The sequence below is a fragment of the Lissotriton helveticus genome, chromosome 5_1, assembly GCF_964261635.1.
Source record: "Lissotriton helveticus chromosome 5_1, aLisHel1.1, whole genome shotgun sequence".
Taxonomy (NCBI): Eukaryota; Metazoa; Chordata; class Amphibia; order Caudata; family Salamandridae; genus Lissotriton; species Lissotriton helveticus.
The window spans coordinates 1690409140-1690426818 of NC_136065.1; the positions used below are offsets into that span (position 1 = coordinate 1690409140).

The 17679-nt window shown below is 49.1% G+C and overlaps 1 protein-coding gene across 1 annotated transcript in view; it reads left to right on the forward strand.

Annotated features, from left to right (window-relative positions):
- LOC144755735 (aflatoxin B1 aldehyde reductase member 2-like) overlaps positions 1–17679 on the forward strand; it is a 364367-nt gene that overhangs the window by 334650 nt on the left and 12038 nt on the right. The window contains exon 6 of the mRNA XM_078644934.1: positions 2318–2447. Within this exon, the coding sequence (XP_078501060.1) occupies positions 2318–2447 (130 nt within the window). The remainder of the gene's footprint in view (positions 1–2317; positions 2448–17679) is intronic.

Consider the following 17679-nt stretch of genomic DNA (forward strand, 5'->3'; position numbering starts at 1 on the left):
CAAATGTCACTTTTGCCTCATGTAACTTAACATTTGCTTTTGTAATTTGTTAACTTGTAATTTTCTCCTCATGTATCAGATCTGTTCCTATTGTGAAGCGCTCTGTTATAACTTGTGCGCGTGTTGTTTCACGTGCTGTTTCTCTTTTATGGGGGTAGAGCAGCCCTGATCCTCCTGGATCTGTCGGCGGCCTTTGACACGGTCCACCACGCGATCTTGGTGGACCGTTTGGAGGCCTGCGGGATACAAGGGAAGGCCCCTTAAGATCCTGAAAGCTTTCCTCACAAACAGGATCCAGGTGGTGGCACTGGGGGAGTTTGAGTCTAAACCATTCGTGCTACCCTGCGGGGTTCCCCAGGGATCCTCCCTAAGTCCCACCCTTTTCAATATTTATGTTTCCTCATTGGCCCCAGTCATTCGATCGTATGGGTTTGAGCTTACATCATATGCGGATGATACGCAGATTGTGGTATCACTGCTACCAGGTAGAGAGGAAGGCACAGCCAGTAAATTCCAAGAGTGCATGTCAGCAGTGAGCAACTGGATGGCCAGGAACTGCTTAAATTTAAACTCAGCCAAAACCGAAGTCTTACTTTTTGGCTCCAGTGATAACTTTTGGAGCCCAAGCTGGTGGCCTGAAGGGATGGGTGTACCCCCCATTCCAGTCACCAAGGTCAAGAACCTAGGGGTTCTGATTGATGATAAGCTCACCTTCAGGCCTCAAATCAATGCAATGACATATTCCATTCATTTCACACTAAAAATAATCCGGAAGATCCTTCCTTTCCTACTCGATGAGTGTAAGAAAACAGTGGTGACCGCCCTGGTTTTATCTCACCTTGATTACTGCAACAGCCTTTTTCTTAATGCCCAACAGGGGCTTCTTAACAAACTACAGGCCTTGCAAAACGCAGCAGCTCGTCTCCTTACAGGCGTTCCAAAGTTTGCATCCGTTTCCCAGGAATTGGTGAAGCTGCACTGGTTCCCAGTGCGGAAACGAATCTCTTTTAAAACCTTGTGCATAGTTTTCAAGGCCCTTCTTGGTGTTGGCCCATCGTTTCTGTCTCAGCACTTTCAACGGTACCTGCCGGGCAGATATCTTAGGTCAACCAACCTGGGGTTGATCGTGACCCCTCGGATAAGGAAAGCACGCTGAGATGGCAGAAGGTTTGTCTTGGGGGCAGCAAGGGCTTGGAATGCTCTCCATTTGGCTCTCAGACAGATTACAGATTTGATGACCTTCCGCAAAACCCTGAAAATATGGCTCTGCGTTCATTAAGTTTCTCACTACAGTAGAGTTAATTTACAAAGCCCAAGCAAGCCATCGATGTCCAGGAGAAAGAATCTGATGATGTGAAACAAGAAGAAAAGGAAGGTTATTATTAAAACCATGAACATATTGTTGAACACAGAACAAGCGTTTCTCTTTCCCTCTTCTGTCACTTTCTCTCCCCCCATTGATGTAGTATCGTGCTGGATATGTTCCAGTATGTTTGTAACACACACTGAACACCCACCCACCACAGGCGTCATCAGTCAGATGACCCTGACAATAAAAGGGGCCGAGCGCACATGCTCTGGGCCAGTTATCCAGCCACACTACCTGTGTCTGCGTCACCTCATTTATTAGTATAAGGGCCTAGTGCCCAAATACCACAATTCTCTCCTTCCCGTTCCCGGGAGAGTGGAAGTAAAGAAGGAGAGCTTAGGGGAAGAGAAGAAGCAAAGTTTCAAATTCCCAAGGGTGACACTTGACGCTGCAGCGAGCTGAAGAGAGGGGAGGGGTACAATGAAAATCGTGGAGCTGATGGAAGGTGGCAGGAGAATGCAACAAGCATATTTTTCAAAGCGGAGATAAGGAGAGTGGTGAAAGAGTAAAGCAGGTGAGGTTTAGGGTGTAAAGAATGTGACTAGGGGTAGAACCAGTAGCCACTGTGTGAGGCAGTTATAAAAGGAAAAGACAGGGTTAGAGTTAAAGACTTGGACAAGATGGAGGAGCTGTCCCAGCAGACAGGGAGAGTGACAAGGGGGCAGGGGCACTTTAGAATGGTAAATTATCTGTCGCTAGTGGACACAAGGACTGGAACAAAAATGGAGTATTGCAGAACAAGGGGAACTGGTAACCCTGGGGGCAATAGAGAAGGCTAAAGTTATGTAAAGTATTGAAGAATTTTACAGCGATTGATCTGCAGAATATTTAAAAATAAGGTGGATTTGTTTATAAAACGGATGGTTTATGTATTTATCCGAAACAGACAGTTTGGGTTGAACAACACTATTTGACCCAATGGGCCTTACTCTCTTTTTCTGTCTGCAGATACTGGAAGGAGGAGTATTTCCGGGGCGTTGAGCTAGTGGAGAGAGCTCTTGAGGTGGCCTATGGTGCCAAGAAGCCAAGCCTGACTGCCGCGGCGCTGCGGTGGATATACTATCACTCTAAGCTCCAGGTACAGAGCTCATTCACTAAGAGCAGCTAAATCCCAGCAGTCGTGGATTTAAAGCCGCCATCGCTCCACTTTCATCCTCACAGAAGCTGTTCAGCCTACAACCACCCTCCATAGTTACCTGCCACCGCCCTCCTTAGCTGCCTGCCACCACCCTCCCTAGCTGCCTGCCACCGCCCTCCTTAGCTGCCTGCCACCACCCTCCCTAGCTGCCTGCCACCACCCTCCCTAGCTGCCTGCCACCACCATCCCTAGCTGCCTGCCACCACCCTCCCTAGCTGCCTGCCACCACCATCCCTAGCTGCCTGCCACCGCCCTCCCTAGCTGCCTGCCACCGCCCTCCTTAGCTGCCTGCCACCACCCTCCCTAGCTGCCTGCCACCACCCTCCCTAGCTGCCTGCCACCACCCTACCTAGCTGCCTGCCACCACCCTCCTAAGCTGCCTGCCACCACCCTCCCTAGCTGCCTGTCCCACCCTCCCTAGCTGCCTGCCACCACCCTCCCTAGCTGCCTGCCACCACCCTCCCTAGCTGCTTGACACCACCCTCCCTAGCTACCTGCCACCACCCTCCCTAGCTACCTGCCACCACCCTCCCTTGCGCATGCCACCACCCTCCCTAGCTGCCTGCCAACACCCTCCCTAGCTGACTGCCACCACCCTCCCTAGCTGCCTGCCACCACCCTACCTAGCTGCCTGCAACCACCCTCCCTAGCGGCCTGCCACCACCCTCCCTAGGGGCCTGCCACCACCCTCCCTAGCGGCCTGCCACCACCCTCCCTAGCGGCCTGCCACCACCCTACCTAGCTGCCTGCCACCACCCTCCTAAGCTGTCTGCCACCACCCTCCCCAGCTTCCTGTCCCACCCTCCCTAGCTAATTGCCACCACCCTCCCTAGCCGCCTGCCACCACCCTCCCTAGCCGCCTGCCACCACCCTCCCTAGCCGCCTGCCACCACCCTCCCTAGGGGCCTGCCACCACCCTCCCTAGGGGCCTGCCCCCACCCTCCCTAGCTGCCTGCCACCACCCTCCCTAGCTGCCTGCCACCACCCTCCCTAGCTGCCTGCCACCACCCTCCCTAGCGGCCTGCCACCACCCTACCTAGCTGCCTGCAACCACCCTCCCTAGCGGCCTGCCACCACCCTCCCTAGCTGCCGGCCACCACCCTCCCTAGCTGCCTGCAACCACCCTCCCTAGCGGCCTGCCACCACCCTCCCTAGCTGCCGGCCACCACCCTCCCTAGCGGCCTGCCACCACCCTACCTAGCTGCCTGCCACCACCCTCCCTAGCGGCCTGCCACCACCCTACCTAGCTGCCTGCAACCACCCTCCCTAGCGGCCTGCCACCACCCTCCCTAGCTGCCGGCCACCACCCTCCCTAGCGCCTGCCACCACCCTCCCTAAATGCTTGCCACCATCCTCCCTAGCTGCCTGCCACCACCCTCCCTAAATGCCTGCCACCACCCTCTCTAGCTGCCTGCCACCACCCTCCCTAGCGGCCTGCCACCACCCTCCCTAGCTGCCTGTCCCACCCTCCCTAGCTGCCTGCCACCACCCTCCCTAGCTGCCTGCCACCACCCTCCCTAGCGGCCTGCCACCACCCTCCCTAGCGGCCTGCCACCACCCTCCCTAGCGGCCTGCCACCACCCTCCCTAGCGGCCTGCCACCACCCTCCCTAGCGGCCTGCCACCACCCTCCCTAGCGGCCTGCCACCACCCTCCCTAGCGGCCTGCCACCACCCTCCCTAGCGGCCTGCCACCACCCTACCTAGCTGCCTGCCACCACCCTCTCTAGCTGCCTGCCACCACCCTCCCTAGCTGCCTGCCACCACCCTCTCTAGCTGCCAGACACCACCACATCCATTTCCTCCCTGCATCCAGTCCCTCACAACACATTCAGCTGCTCACTAACCGTATCCTCTCTGCTTGCCCTGATCATTTGCACTCACTTCCCAGCTGCATACTGCTCCCAGCAGGTGATTCTGAATTACCAAGGGGAACCTGTCCTTTGATAGTAGAACAGTTGGCAATGAGTGTTTGATCTGACCATGTCAAATGGTAGTAAGGCATGGCTGCAGAAGAGCAGTGTGATCTCCATCAACCATCACAGTGTGATAGAGAGCAGGGAATTTAAGGAAAACGGGGTAAGATGGGTGTGAGGCAATTAGAGGCAGTGTGTGTTGTGCTGGCCAAGAGTAGTCAATGCGTTTTTCATTAAAATGCAGTCATGTCCACCGTCTTATAAGATTTGAATTACTGCTACTATATTCTTCAGGGTAGTAGTGATCATCAAGATGAAATGATATTCACCGTTGTCCGCCACGGTGCCTCATTTTAATTATATAGTCTAGCATAGACCACACTACAGATTACCCTCGCCAAGCGCGGATGAACCCATACAACAAACAGGGCGGATGAACCCACACACAACCCACCGGCTGCACCGGGAGCCGCGCCAGCGCCAAACTGCCAACGCACGGGAGCCTCACCGCCCTGCGCACCCTCATCCCCACCGAGCCCGCCGACCGTAAGCTCTCCAAGATCGAGACGCGCCTGCGGCTGGCCTCCAGCCACATCTCCCACCTGGGCAACGTGCTGCTGGTGGGCGACGGGCAGCCGTGCCACACCACCACCTTCTACCATCAGCACCACCAGCAGGGCAGCAGCCTGGCCCGGGAGGGTGATAACTCGCAGCCCAAGCAGATCTGCACCTTCTGCCTCAGCAACCAGCGCAAGCAGAGCCCCATGTCTGCGGCAGCCCCCGCAATTCTGGGCCAGCAGAGAGGGCCGGTGCGGAGCGGCACTCGGGGCACACACACCCCTCCGCAAAACCAAGCAGCGGGCCGTGAAAACACCATATGCAGGCAGCAGCCCTGCAGCCACATTCGAATGAAAGAAACTACGCCACAGACTCTCCTGGACTTCTTTACTTTCTTTTGTCCTGGCCGCCATTTTGCTGCTGATGTCGGCCGCTTTTCACTGGACTCTGACCTGCCATCTAGTCCATTCCCTCGTCCTTTAACCCTTTTCCCCCTTGACGTTCCTCAAATGTTTCTCCCCTTTTCTGATTTGCCTTTTCTCCACACCCTTGTATCCCTCCCACCCTCCCTTGGTGCTGTGACTGCATCCCCCCTCCGACCCCACTTAATGGAACTCTGCTTTTCTCTATATATAGAGATCACTCTAGTCACTAGTATATGCAGTAGACCTTTGTACTCTCTACCATTCCTATGTGACTCTTAGAGTATATCCATTCGTATCCCTTCCCTATGTATATAGAGATAACTCTAATCACTAGTATATGAAGTAGACCGTTGTACTCTCTACCATTCCTATGTGACTCTTAGAGTATATCCATTCGTATCCTTTCCCTATGTATATAGAGATAACTCTAATCACTAGTATATGCAGTAGACCTTTGTAGTCTCTACCATTCCTATGTGACTCTTAGAATATATCCATTCGTATCTCTTCTTTCTGTTTGTTTCTCTTCCTTATGTGACTCTACATCTTGTACATTTGCAATTTTTTCTGTTTGTATCTTTTACGTAACACATGTAATCCTTAGTCCTTATGTTTTGCAACTGGTTCTTATGTAAAGCGCTCTGACACCTTCGGGTAAAGTTCGCGCTATATAAGATTGCATTAAATAAATAAAATAAAAATAAAGTGTAAGGTGGGTGAAGGATGCACTGCTGGGCTGCCGTTGAGATACATGTACATTGTTAGGACCACACAAAGATGTACTGTAAGAAAGGGTTTGTATTGAAGAGTATGAAGCTGCATTCAGTGTCACTCTTCCATCCAGAGGTTGGAGGGAGAAAATTCTTCAATAGTGTTTTTGATGTATTCCCAGATTTACAAGACCTTGAAAATCTGGGAATGCGCCAATACAATACGCCTCACCAGGGGAGGCGTAACAAGGAGAAATATCTTTTTCTCCTCTTTTTTTTCTCTTTCTGTGTGGATTTTGCAGGTGCCCCTTCCTGCACAAAAACAATACTGCCTACAACACAGGGACCCTTTGCCCCATGGTGAAACGGTGCCTGCATTGGCGCTAGGCTACCAAAACGGCACCCGTGCAAGGGAGAAGGACAGGTATGCGCCTTATTGGATAAATACGGCGCATTCCTGCCCTTTCCCTGTGATGCAGAGCAGTGCAGCAAGGTGACCTGCTGCCTGCCCTGCGCCACTAAAGTCATAAATATGTCTCTCACTTGTCTATCCTACTTTTTCTCTCTTTCAGCTGTCTTACTTTTCATCCTCTTTTTTTTTTTTTGCCTTTCTCTAAAATGTCTCCACCTCTCTCTCTTCAGTCTATAATCTATGTTCCACCCGTCTATCCTACCAAACTCTCTCAGTTGTCTTTTCGTACTCTCTCTTTATCATTGGTCTCTTTCTTTCTTCTGTCGCCCTCACTCACTTTGAGCTGTCTCTCACCAGCCTGCTTTTTATCACACTTCTTTCACTGGTCACCTACATCCACCCCCCAGTGCTTTCTCCTTTCATTTTCCAATCTCCTTCCTGCATGTCCCTGTTTCACTACCCTTTACACCTCTGTCACACATATTTCTCTCACAACTGTTTTCTATCTCTTTCAGCTTTGTATTTTCTTTTGTTGTTGTTTTTGTAGAGTTTTATATAGCGCGAACTAGACCCGAACCGAATCAGGTATCAGAGCGCTTTACATAGCACAAGTTAAGTTTTTTTACATGAGGACACACACTTCCATTTTTTTTTTTATTATTATTATTATTTTTTTTTTTAGGCACGGGGAGATCAAGGGCCAGATGTAGGTAGCCAAATACCGGTCGGTAACGGCCGATTTCGGCCGTTACCGACCGGTATTTGGCTTTTGAGATGTGCGATTCGGTAAATTTACCGTTTCGGTATTTTTCCGAATCGGTAAATATACCGATCCTGTAAATCCATATGTAGGTGGCACAGTTTGCAGTGCCACAGGCCCTTAGGATTTCTTATTTTACCACCCAATCCTATTGGGTGGTAAAATACCGAATTCCAGTGTACATGCACATCTGTGCATGTACACCTATACCATGTGACACACAGACATGCCCTTAGGGCATGTATGTGTGCCACATGGCACACAAGCCTGCATTTGGGGTGCTACAGGGTGTCAAAGTGACACCCCGTTCCCCCTGCCAGGATTCGGTATTTACAGATTATGTAAATACCGAATCTGTATTTCCCATTGATTCCTATGGGCTTCAAGGCCCATAGGAATCAATAGGAAATACAGATTCGGTATTTACAGAATCGGTAAATACCGACTCTTACAGAATCGGTAATTTTTTACCTACATCTGCCTCCTTCCAATTTACCGACTCTTAAATACCGATTCGGTATGAGTCGGTATTTAAGAGTCGGTAAATCGAAATTACCTACATCTGGCCCTATGTGATTTGCCCAGAATCACAGGAGGTTTTGACGTCGTTACCGAGACTCGAACCCAGATCCCCAGGTCCGAGGTCGAGCGCCTTAGCCGTTAGGCTAACTCCTCTCCCCAAGATTTCCCCATGATTTCCCCCAAGTATTCTTTCTCTCTCTCTCTCTCTCTCCCCTTCTCATGTATTTCTTTGTATTGCCCTCTTTCTTTCTCTCTTCCATTCTTTCAGCTTTCCCTGGTGCTCTCTCTCTTGCTTCTTCAATATTTCCCTTTCCCTCCATGGGCAGCTAGAGAAATGGAGACACACCTCTTGTTACGTTTTGTCTTTTTTAATGGTTTTTTTCATGCCTTCATGCACAAGTTGTGAACAAATCTTAGGGGCACCTCACAAAGGAGCCACCATGTTACAAATGGTTTATTATGGGAGCATTTTTTTCACTGAAAGTGCTTTGCATGGCTACTTTCCCTGCAGGTGACAAAGTGAACAAAGCTCCGAGAGCCCTGTTTAATTGTTGTTCCTTCCACGGCCATTGCTACCATTGAGGCCAGGGGTCACAAAGTCAGTGCCAGGGGCACGCCCGGGTTTGCAGCTATGACCCCTAAATGACGTCCATGCGTACATTTCCTGTGTATCTGTGACACCATCTAATACCTGCGAGGAGACAGGAGGTTGCATGTGAATCTGTAGCACTACTTGCTACGAATAAGTGCTTACTGGGTAACATACTCCATTCTTAGCATGTGTTGGCTGCAGATACACATGCGATGCATAGACTATAAAGCAGTACTCCTGTTGTGGTGGCTTTAGGAATCAGAGGGTGTATTTGCCTGAAATAATATACGTAGAACTGTTTGTCCCACTAGAGCTTATCCATGTTACTGTTTTACAATCGTCTGTTAGCGGGATATTTCCCAGGAAAGCATTGATGCTGCTTTTTTCCTTCTGGAATGAGTCCTTAGCATTGTTTGTTTTGCTTTGATGTAGCACATTTGTATACATTTAACTATCCAACTCGAAATTCATGTATTTGAGATGGGATTACCTTTGCTTGGATTTGAAAAAGCTGCAAATAGTTGTTGAGTCTTTCAATGTTTTTGTTCTTTCAGCTTAGTACATATTTATTTATTTATTTTTCACGTTTCTAGAGCGCACTGTTACCCGGAAGTGTCCTGGCGCTAAAATAAGGGCTTGTTTAACACTGAGTGTATGTAAAGCAATTTCTGCAACTGTCTCTGGTTTTGGAAAGAATTCCAGTAAATCTGATTTAATTAGAAAGGTGAAACAGTGAACCTCCCATGCATGATTTAGTATATACACAGCACCTCATGGGTAATGGAAGGCACTTAACCCGATGGCTATTCAAAGGTATTCGCTCCCACGCAGCAATTCCTCTTGAGTTGATTAGAGAAAAATGGAACTTAGACATAGGTAGGGTCATAACTGAAAAGGAATGGGACTCTATATTGGAATATCCCAAAACAGTATCCTGGAATGCCAAATTTAAACTTATCCAATATATGTTGTTAACTAGGGCCTATCTTACATGCACCGGTTACACAAGATGTACCCAGAAATGATAAACCAGTGCCCCTGATGCTTCACACAAAACGGCAATTTGTTGCACATGATATGGTCCTGTCCTCGCCTGGCCCCCTTTTGAGCTGGTGTATTGGAAGTCCTAGGGTTGGTTACGAAGGTGATAATGGGATACATGGTGGAACACTGTATACTCGGGATGCGCCGGAAATGTAAGAAGGAACCAGTACAAACTAGATTTACCGATCTGGCAATGATCCTGGCAAAACGGTCAATAACGATGCAGTGGAAATCTGCGTGCGGCCCTACAATACTCTCTTGGCGGGAGGAAATAATCAGATGGGGAAGAGCCAAAAGCATGGCATTAAGGAGGGAGGAAGCTAAGGGAATGCAGAAGATCCTGATGGAACTGGAATGGGATGCAATGTTGGAGGTTTTCAAATCCTTTGAATCCTCACTGTAATAAACATTTGCATCAAAGACAATACCCTAATGGAGAAGATTCTGAAATTAACAACAAACCCTCTAAGCAATTATCAAAGATAAGTACACCTGTAAGCCATGTACAATAGAATACATACGCAATCAGAGAGTATCACTTAAAAAAACTGACACATGTTAATAATGGAGTGAGTCGAAAAGAATGATGGAGGAGGGCGGAGTTTCTTTTTCTTTCTTATTAATGGTAAGGAGGTGGGGGAAATGTTTAGATAACATTATAGGCAATTTTTTATCTTAATCGCATACTATAGTTGGGATTGTAGAACCCTGTAACTACTGTACTGTCTGTGCATATGGCCCGCGTTATGTTACACACATGGTATAATGTCAGACCAAAAATATGGAGGAATGTACAAATCAGCATTTTGAAATGTATGTTTCACAGACTTCTTTGGTCTATTGTTATATAAAATTAATAAAATGTGTTTTAAAAAAAAAAAGTGGAAAGGTGATAAACCTTTGGTAGAAACTTTGGGTTTGTGCGCTGTCGAACCATGTCTTGGACCACTTCGAAATAAGGTGCCTGAATAGGTAGTGTATGTATTTCACTTAGTCTTCTTAGGGATGTAATTGAACAAGGAATGTCACTTTCCATGTTAAAAAATGTATTTTGCATTTATGTACGAGTTCAAATGATGTAGACATTAATAGTGTTAACAGAATGTTTAAGTTCAATGTTGGTACCGGAGGTGTACCTGGTGAAATGACTCTTTTGAGTCTCTCCATGAATGCTTTTATGACAGGTATGCTAAAAAGCGACAGGTGATTCTTGTTTTGTAGGTATGCAGCGATGTCTGCTACATGCAGTCTTGATGACGTGTATGCTAAGGGTGACTTTTGAAGATGTAACAAATAGCATAATAGTTGTTGTTCATATGGTAATGAAGGGTTAATGTTGTATGTGGCACATTAGTGAACAAAGCGTTTCCATTTTGCTGCATAACACACTCTTGTGGTTTGTCTTCTGGCTTTTTTTAGTATGTCCATAGATTCTGGAGGTAATTGTACATACCCAAATTCTGCGATCTTAGGAGAAAGATTGAGTTCTTGAACATTGGGGTGCCTGAATCTGCCCTCATTGTGAGTGAGAAGATCTAGAATGTTGGGAAGCTTCTTGTGATGTACTAGGGATTGCTCCAATTGTGTTATGTACCAAAGTTGGTGTGCCCATGTTGGAGCTAGGAGTATCATTTTTAGGGATGTTTGCCTAAGGTTCCTTACCACATAAGGAATGCGTGGGAGAGCTGGAAAAGCATATGCAAATATCCCTGACCAGTTCATCCATAGATCATTGCCCCTGGATTGTAGATGTGGATTCCCTGATCTGAAGTTTTTGGCATTTTGCGCTTTCTTCAGTGACAAAGAGATCTGTTATTGTAGTCCCCCACCGTTGGAAGTATGTTTGTAGGATTTGAGTGTGGACTTCCCACTCTTGAAATTGTTGTTGGCATCCTGCTTAGTGGGTCTGCTGGTGAGTTGTCCACCCCCAGTGTGTCTTGTGTGATATGTTATTACGTCTAAGCCTATCAGTCAGCGTAGCTATCTAGTTTGCTAAAGAAATCTTCAGAAAGCTTCCCTGGGAATGCATTCTGCCAGTGGCTTAGAGCTGGCTTTGTGGTTTGTAATTCGCTTTTCAGTGCTTTTTTTTGCTGGCTCCATTTATTTTAGCCTGTCCAGCTTTAGTTCGTCCCTTCCCATGCCCAAACCTTGTTAACTGTATCCTTTCAAGATCTCACTTTCTGTAAACAGGCCTTTAAATCTGCAATGTGCAAGGTCAAATGTCCTGCACCATCTTCCGAGGGAGCTTGGTGTTTACTTTTCTTCCTGTGACTTCAAATTGACAACGTTTATAGGAATTCAGATTACTCTCCCTATGGAGCTCGCTCATGCCCCTCCTATGCTGCAGTTTACAAGGCTGTAACTTAACTTTTAAAACCTTCAGGATGAGGTGAACACACTAAACAAATATTCATGTTTAAGTTCTTGTATCAAAGCACCGTTGACTTTTGTTTAATGTGACCCTCTATTATTAATACATTAGTTTATTGTATTTCCAAGATTACAACAATACAGCACAATATTAACACTGACTCTGTAACCTGGGTTTACAATTATTAACAACAGTGTGCAGACAGGAGCAAGCAACACCCACAAGGGATGGGGTTATGGTTGCACTTTCTGGAAGACTAGATGCCATAAGATAATAATACACATTTAAATTACAAACTGGAACCTTGTCCATATGTGCCTAAGTCTTGTGATAGAATGTGTAACCAACATCAGTTGCAGAGGAGAGGGGGGGGGGGTCGGAGAAGGGCAATCCAATCTTCTTACAACCACATGAGAACCTGCGCACCCTCAGTCCTAAAAAGGTTTGCCTCTTTATCGCAGCCAAGACTTGGCTCTTCCCCAGAGTCATCTGCAGTCCCAATGGATTCCCATTCGTCAACCACCTCCCTCCACAGAGGTTCAGTGGGTCGGTGACAGATACCACTTGCTTCCTCCCTCTGTAGTACCCTTTCCTCAGCCCATGCCCCGGGTGTGACAGGAATGACCCATGTTTCCACACTAGGTCCCCTGGGTGATTTCCAGGCCATGGCCACATGTCGCTTGGCCAGACCCAGGGCCAAGTCCACAAATCTGTTCCCCACTTTCCTGGGGCCCAGCCTGCGGAAAAGGCCCAATAAACATACTGCAGGCATATTAGCAAGCGTCCTAGACAGTGTCTTAAGACGCAAACTTACCTTCCCCCAGAACCTTGTGAGCCCAAGGCAACCCCAAGTCATGTGACCAAAGTCAGCATCCAGTGACACATAGCAATGGCAACTTCTAGGCACCCCGCCATAGTCTGTATCCTGTGAAGTGTAAGATACATCCTAGAAGTGTAATTGAATTGTATGCATTTAAAATATGTGTTGCGAGAAACTGTCTGTGGATATGCAAGCACCCTCCCCCAATCAGCGTCAGTCAAGTCCCGGCTAGCAAGCCCGGAGGGAAACCAATTGTTTCTTACCCAGCCCATTTAGAGCCTTGTAGAACCACGAGACCAGGTGAGAGCCCATTCCCAGCGTCAGGAGTAGCTGAAAGACCACATGCATGGGAGGCTCTGCTTCCGCAACACCCCACAGATCCTGTAGGGCATGGGTACTCACAAACTTTCCCTCAGGGGCCAAATTTACAGCGTGGTTTGTGGCCAAGGGCCGCACCTGTAGGGAGGGCGTGGTCAGTGGGGTGCGGGCTAGAGAGAAAAAACTGACCATGAGGTCAAACACAGGCCCCTGCAGTGGACACATTAGTCCACTGAGCCACCAGACCCAGCATACACACAAGCCTGCCTGTCTGCCTCTGTGTGTCTATGTCTGTGTGTCTGTCTCTGTGTGTGTGTCTCTATGTGTGTGTCTCTGTCACTGTGTGTGGGTATCTGTCTCTGTGTGTGCACCTTTGTCTCTGTGTGTGTGTGTGTCTCTCTGTGTGTTTGTGTGTGTCTCTGTCTCTCTGTGTGCCTGTGTGTGTGTGTCTGTGTCTCTGTTGGTCTCTGTGTGTCTGGCTGTGTGTGTCTTTGTCTTGAGTGTGTGTCTCTGTGTGTGCCTCTGTCTGTGTATGTGTCTGTCTCTGTGTGTGTCTTTCTGTCTCTGTGTGTATCTCTGTGTGTTTGTGTCTCTGTCTCTGTGTCTGTGTGTGTGTCTCTGTGTTTCTCTATCTCCGTGTGTCTGTCTCTGTGGGTGGAGTAGAGGCTGCGGGAGAAGAGGAGTAGATGAGGACGTCGTTGTCAACACAAACCAGGAAGCTTCCCAAAGGCCCTTTAAAAGTCAGCTGTGAAAACGCTTACAACTGACTTTTAAAGGGCCTTTTAGGAAGCTTTCTGACTGTGCCATGTGTGAGGTCGCAGAGGCCTGCAGTAAACACAGAAGATGGCTGCAGGAGCATACATAATGAAAATGTATTTATTACGTATTCACTATGTGTGCTGCTGCGGTCATCTTCTGTGTTTACTGTCTGCCTTACTGGCAATGTAAAAACGTCATGGCAATGTCCACGGGTTGCCAATGAAGGCCTGCCAGGCCGCTGGTGGCCCGCTGGCCGTACTGTGAGTACCGCGGCTGTAGGGCATGAGTAAGCGCTTCCATTTTCACTTCCCCCCAGTGGCGGTGCGTTTTACTTGGATGTTGCTTTGTAAAGCTATGTATTCTTTTTGTTACTGTAAAACATCCAAATGATCATTGAGGTCAAATGGATTTTCAGCCACCACTGTGCTGACACTATCGAGGTCGGGTACCCACATTATTACCCTAAACCGGAGCTCGTAAGGTGTATGACCCCTGGGGATTTTCTTGGCTTGTTGTTAAGTGCCCCCTGGACACCATATAGGTGATTGACCCAACTGCCACCTGAGCCTTATACCCTTGCTGTTAAGGACTTCTTTAAGTCACGGTTTTTCCTCTTGACTAACACATTTCTCTCATGATGATAGAGGGAGGAGTGCCGCAAGGCTACACCCAAACTTCCCACAGCTTCTTTGTAAGCCCGAGAGCTAAAAGCTGGGCCCTGGTCGGAGCGTAGTGTGCCAATTGCGTATGTCCTGATAAAGACTCGCAAATCCTTTATAACTGTTAGAGTGTCAGCTGGGCACTGGGGCCAAACCCACATTAATCTAGAACTTGAATCTACTGCCACCAGGATGTACTTGTCAGCCCCGTCAGAGTGTAAGAGGCTGCTGCGATCCAAATAGACACATGCAAGAGGTTTGTCTGAGATCAATAAAGGTGTTGTGGTGGACGTGCTGTGGTAGAGCCCTTCATTTGCTGGAAGATGTCACATTTGAGGACGTAGTCCTTGGTCTGTTTAGTTATACCTGGCCACCAATAGCGCTGCTTTAGTAGTGAAACTGTAGCAGAGATCCCTGCATGTGCTGGACCCAGACCCTCATGTGGAGCTAGTATTAATCCCAATCTGCGATCAATGTTTTATATTACTGTATCCCCCCACTCCTGGAATTCGAGCATTCAGAATGTTTTGCTCATCTAATTTGTAGGAGTATATTTGTATATATTGATAAGCCAAATTTGACCATCATTGGTGATTTTAACTTCCATTTGGAAAACCCGAACTCGGTTGACACAGTATCTTTGTTAGACTCGCTGGCGTCTTGCGGCCTGTCGCAAAGAGTTGGAAGTTCCACACATTCTGCTGGTCACACCTTGGATGGGGTATTTACCAACGACCCCAGGTTGGTAATAGATTCCCCTATCCCCCTATCCTGGTCAGACCATATGGCCGTTTCATTTGAGTTCACACCACAACCCTTTTTTGTGCCCACAGTGGTCACCAACAACTGGGTTCTAAAAAGAAACTACAGGGGCCTGAATAATGAGTCCCTTGGCCCTGTGTTTGCCAACCTTAACCCCCCCCCCCCAACAATGGACACCGACACGGCTGCCCTTGATCTCGCCAACACTATCTCGAATGCCGTGAATTTGTTAGCCCCGGCTAAACCTCACTACTCTGCAAGGAAATGACCCTCTGCCCCTTGGTATTTAGACTCCCTTAGACTGCTAAGGCAGGAGTGCAGGAAGCAAGAGAGACTTTGGAGGTCTCACTTTGATCTGAATGAAAGGATTAAACATAAAAGACTGCTTAAGGGATATAAAGTTGCGGTATTAGCAGAAAAGAAAGCATATTTCACCAAATTGACTGCCTCCCTCAGCTCCCCCAGAGAACTATTTAAAATTGTAGATTCTCTGACCCTTTCTCAACCCCCCGACCCTATTGTGGCATCCCAAGAACTGTGTGATCAGATTTCCAGCTTCTTTCATATCAAGATTATGTATATTCACTCAGCCCTGGAAGCCTTCACACTCACACTTCCTTTGCAGAGCCCGGTTAATGGACCTAGCGGTGACTTCTCTAATTTCCCCCCTCTCACTCTGGAACATCTTAACCAACTCTTGGATACGCTTAAATCCAGATCCCCTCTGGATCCGTGTCCTCTAAAGACTTTGAAGGAGTGTAGGGACGTCCTGCTACCTCCGTTTCTGGAGGTGATGAACCTGTCGATCTCCGAAGGTGTCTTCCCTGCGTCATGGAAGATGGCGATTGTTAAGCCCCTTTTGAAGAAGGCCACTCTAGATCCTGCAATCTTAAAAAATGTCGCCCCATTTCCCTGCTTCCTGCTCCTGCTAAGATGCTCGAGGCCCACCTCAACCACCACCTGAGCACCTTCCTGGACAACTCCAGCTTGCTTGATCCCTCCCAACATGGCTTCAGGAAGGCGCATAGTACTGAGTCCGCCCTCACAGTGGCGGTCAATAACATCCGCGCTAAGGTCGACACTGGCCAGACTACCCTTCTGGTCCTGCTCGACCTTACAGCCACATTTGACACCCTGTCCCCCACCATTCTGGCTACTCGCCTTGGTGAGATGGGAGTGGACGGGCCAGCGCTGAGCCTCCTGACGTCCTTTCTCAACCAGCGTATGCAAAGGGTCAAGCTGGGTGACTTCGTCTCCCCCGTTAAGCCTGTGCAGTGTGGGGTTCCTCAGGGCTCATCCCTGAGCCCCACACTTTTTAACATCTATGTGGCCCCACTTGCCAGGCTAGTAAGATCGTTTGGACTGGAAGTTTTGTCGTACGCCGACGACACCCAGATTATGGTATCCTTATCTCAATAATTGAACATCACGGAAACCTTCTACAACTCTGACCCTGCAGCAGTTAGGACGCTAAAGTGACTCACCGCCAAAACCTCCGGAGTGCCTCAGAATCACCCCGCCTCCCGCCGCACGACTCCCGCTGGTACTGGGAGACTGCCGCCGAGCGGAGAGCGGGGGCCTGGGGAACTACATCCCCCAACAAGCCCTGCGCCAGCACCACCTGAAAGGAGCGCCAGGAGGCGCATAAAGCCGCGCCTACCCTGCAGAGCGGGGGAAACCTTCTACAACTCTGACCCTGCAGCAGTTAGGACGCTAAAGTGACTCACCGCCAAAACCTCCGGAGTGCCTCAGAATCACTCCCGCCGCACGACTCCCGCTGGTACTGGGAGACTGCCGCCGAGCGGAGAGCGGGGGCCTGGGGAACTACATCCCCCAACAAGCCCTGCGCCAGCACCACCTGAAAGGAGCGCCAGGAGGCGCATAAAGCCGCGCCTACCCTGCAGAGCGGGGGAAACCTTCTACAACTCTGACCCTGCAGCAGTTAGGACGCTAAAGTGACTCACCGCCAAAACCTCCGGAGTGCCTCAGAATCACCCCCGCCTCCCGCCGCACGACTCCCGCTGGTACTGGGAGACTGCCGCCGAGCGGAGAGCGGGGGCCTGGGGAACTACATCCCCCAACAAGCCCTGCGCCAGCACCACCTGAAAGGAGCGCCAGGAGGCGCATAAAGCCGCGCCTACCCTCCCTCGCGGGACGCCGGGCGAAGCCCGGGCCAATGGCGGGCCCGTTTCAGCCCGTTCCAGACCGACCCAGGCTGGGCTGGGCCTACTCCCTTGGTCGCCATCTGCCAGTTGATCTACCGTTCTGTTGAAGGTATTCTTCTTTGCACTGTGACTTTTGCGTTTTTGACTTTATCCGTGCTCATACCTCCGCCAAAATGTCTGTTACAAGGGGATCCAGAAGTAAGACTGCCCTTAGAACTGCGCAGTTTACAGGACCTATTGATAAATTCATAACTTCCACTCATGAGGCAATTAACTTAAGTATTTCCCTCCTGGAGCGCAGGGTTTCCCAGGACCTGGCGATCGCCAGGAGATCATCTTTGGGTCCTATAGCTACGGCCCTAACCCCGCTTCAAACAGCTG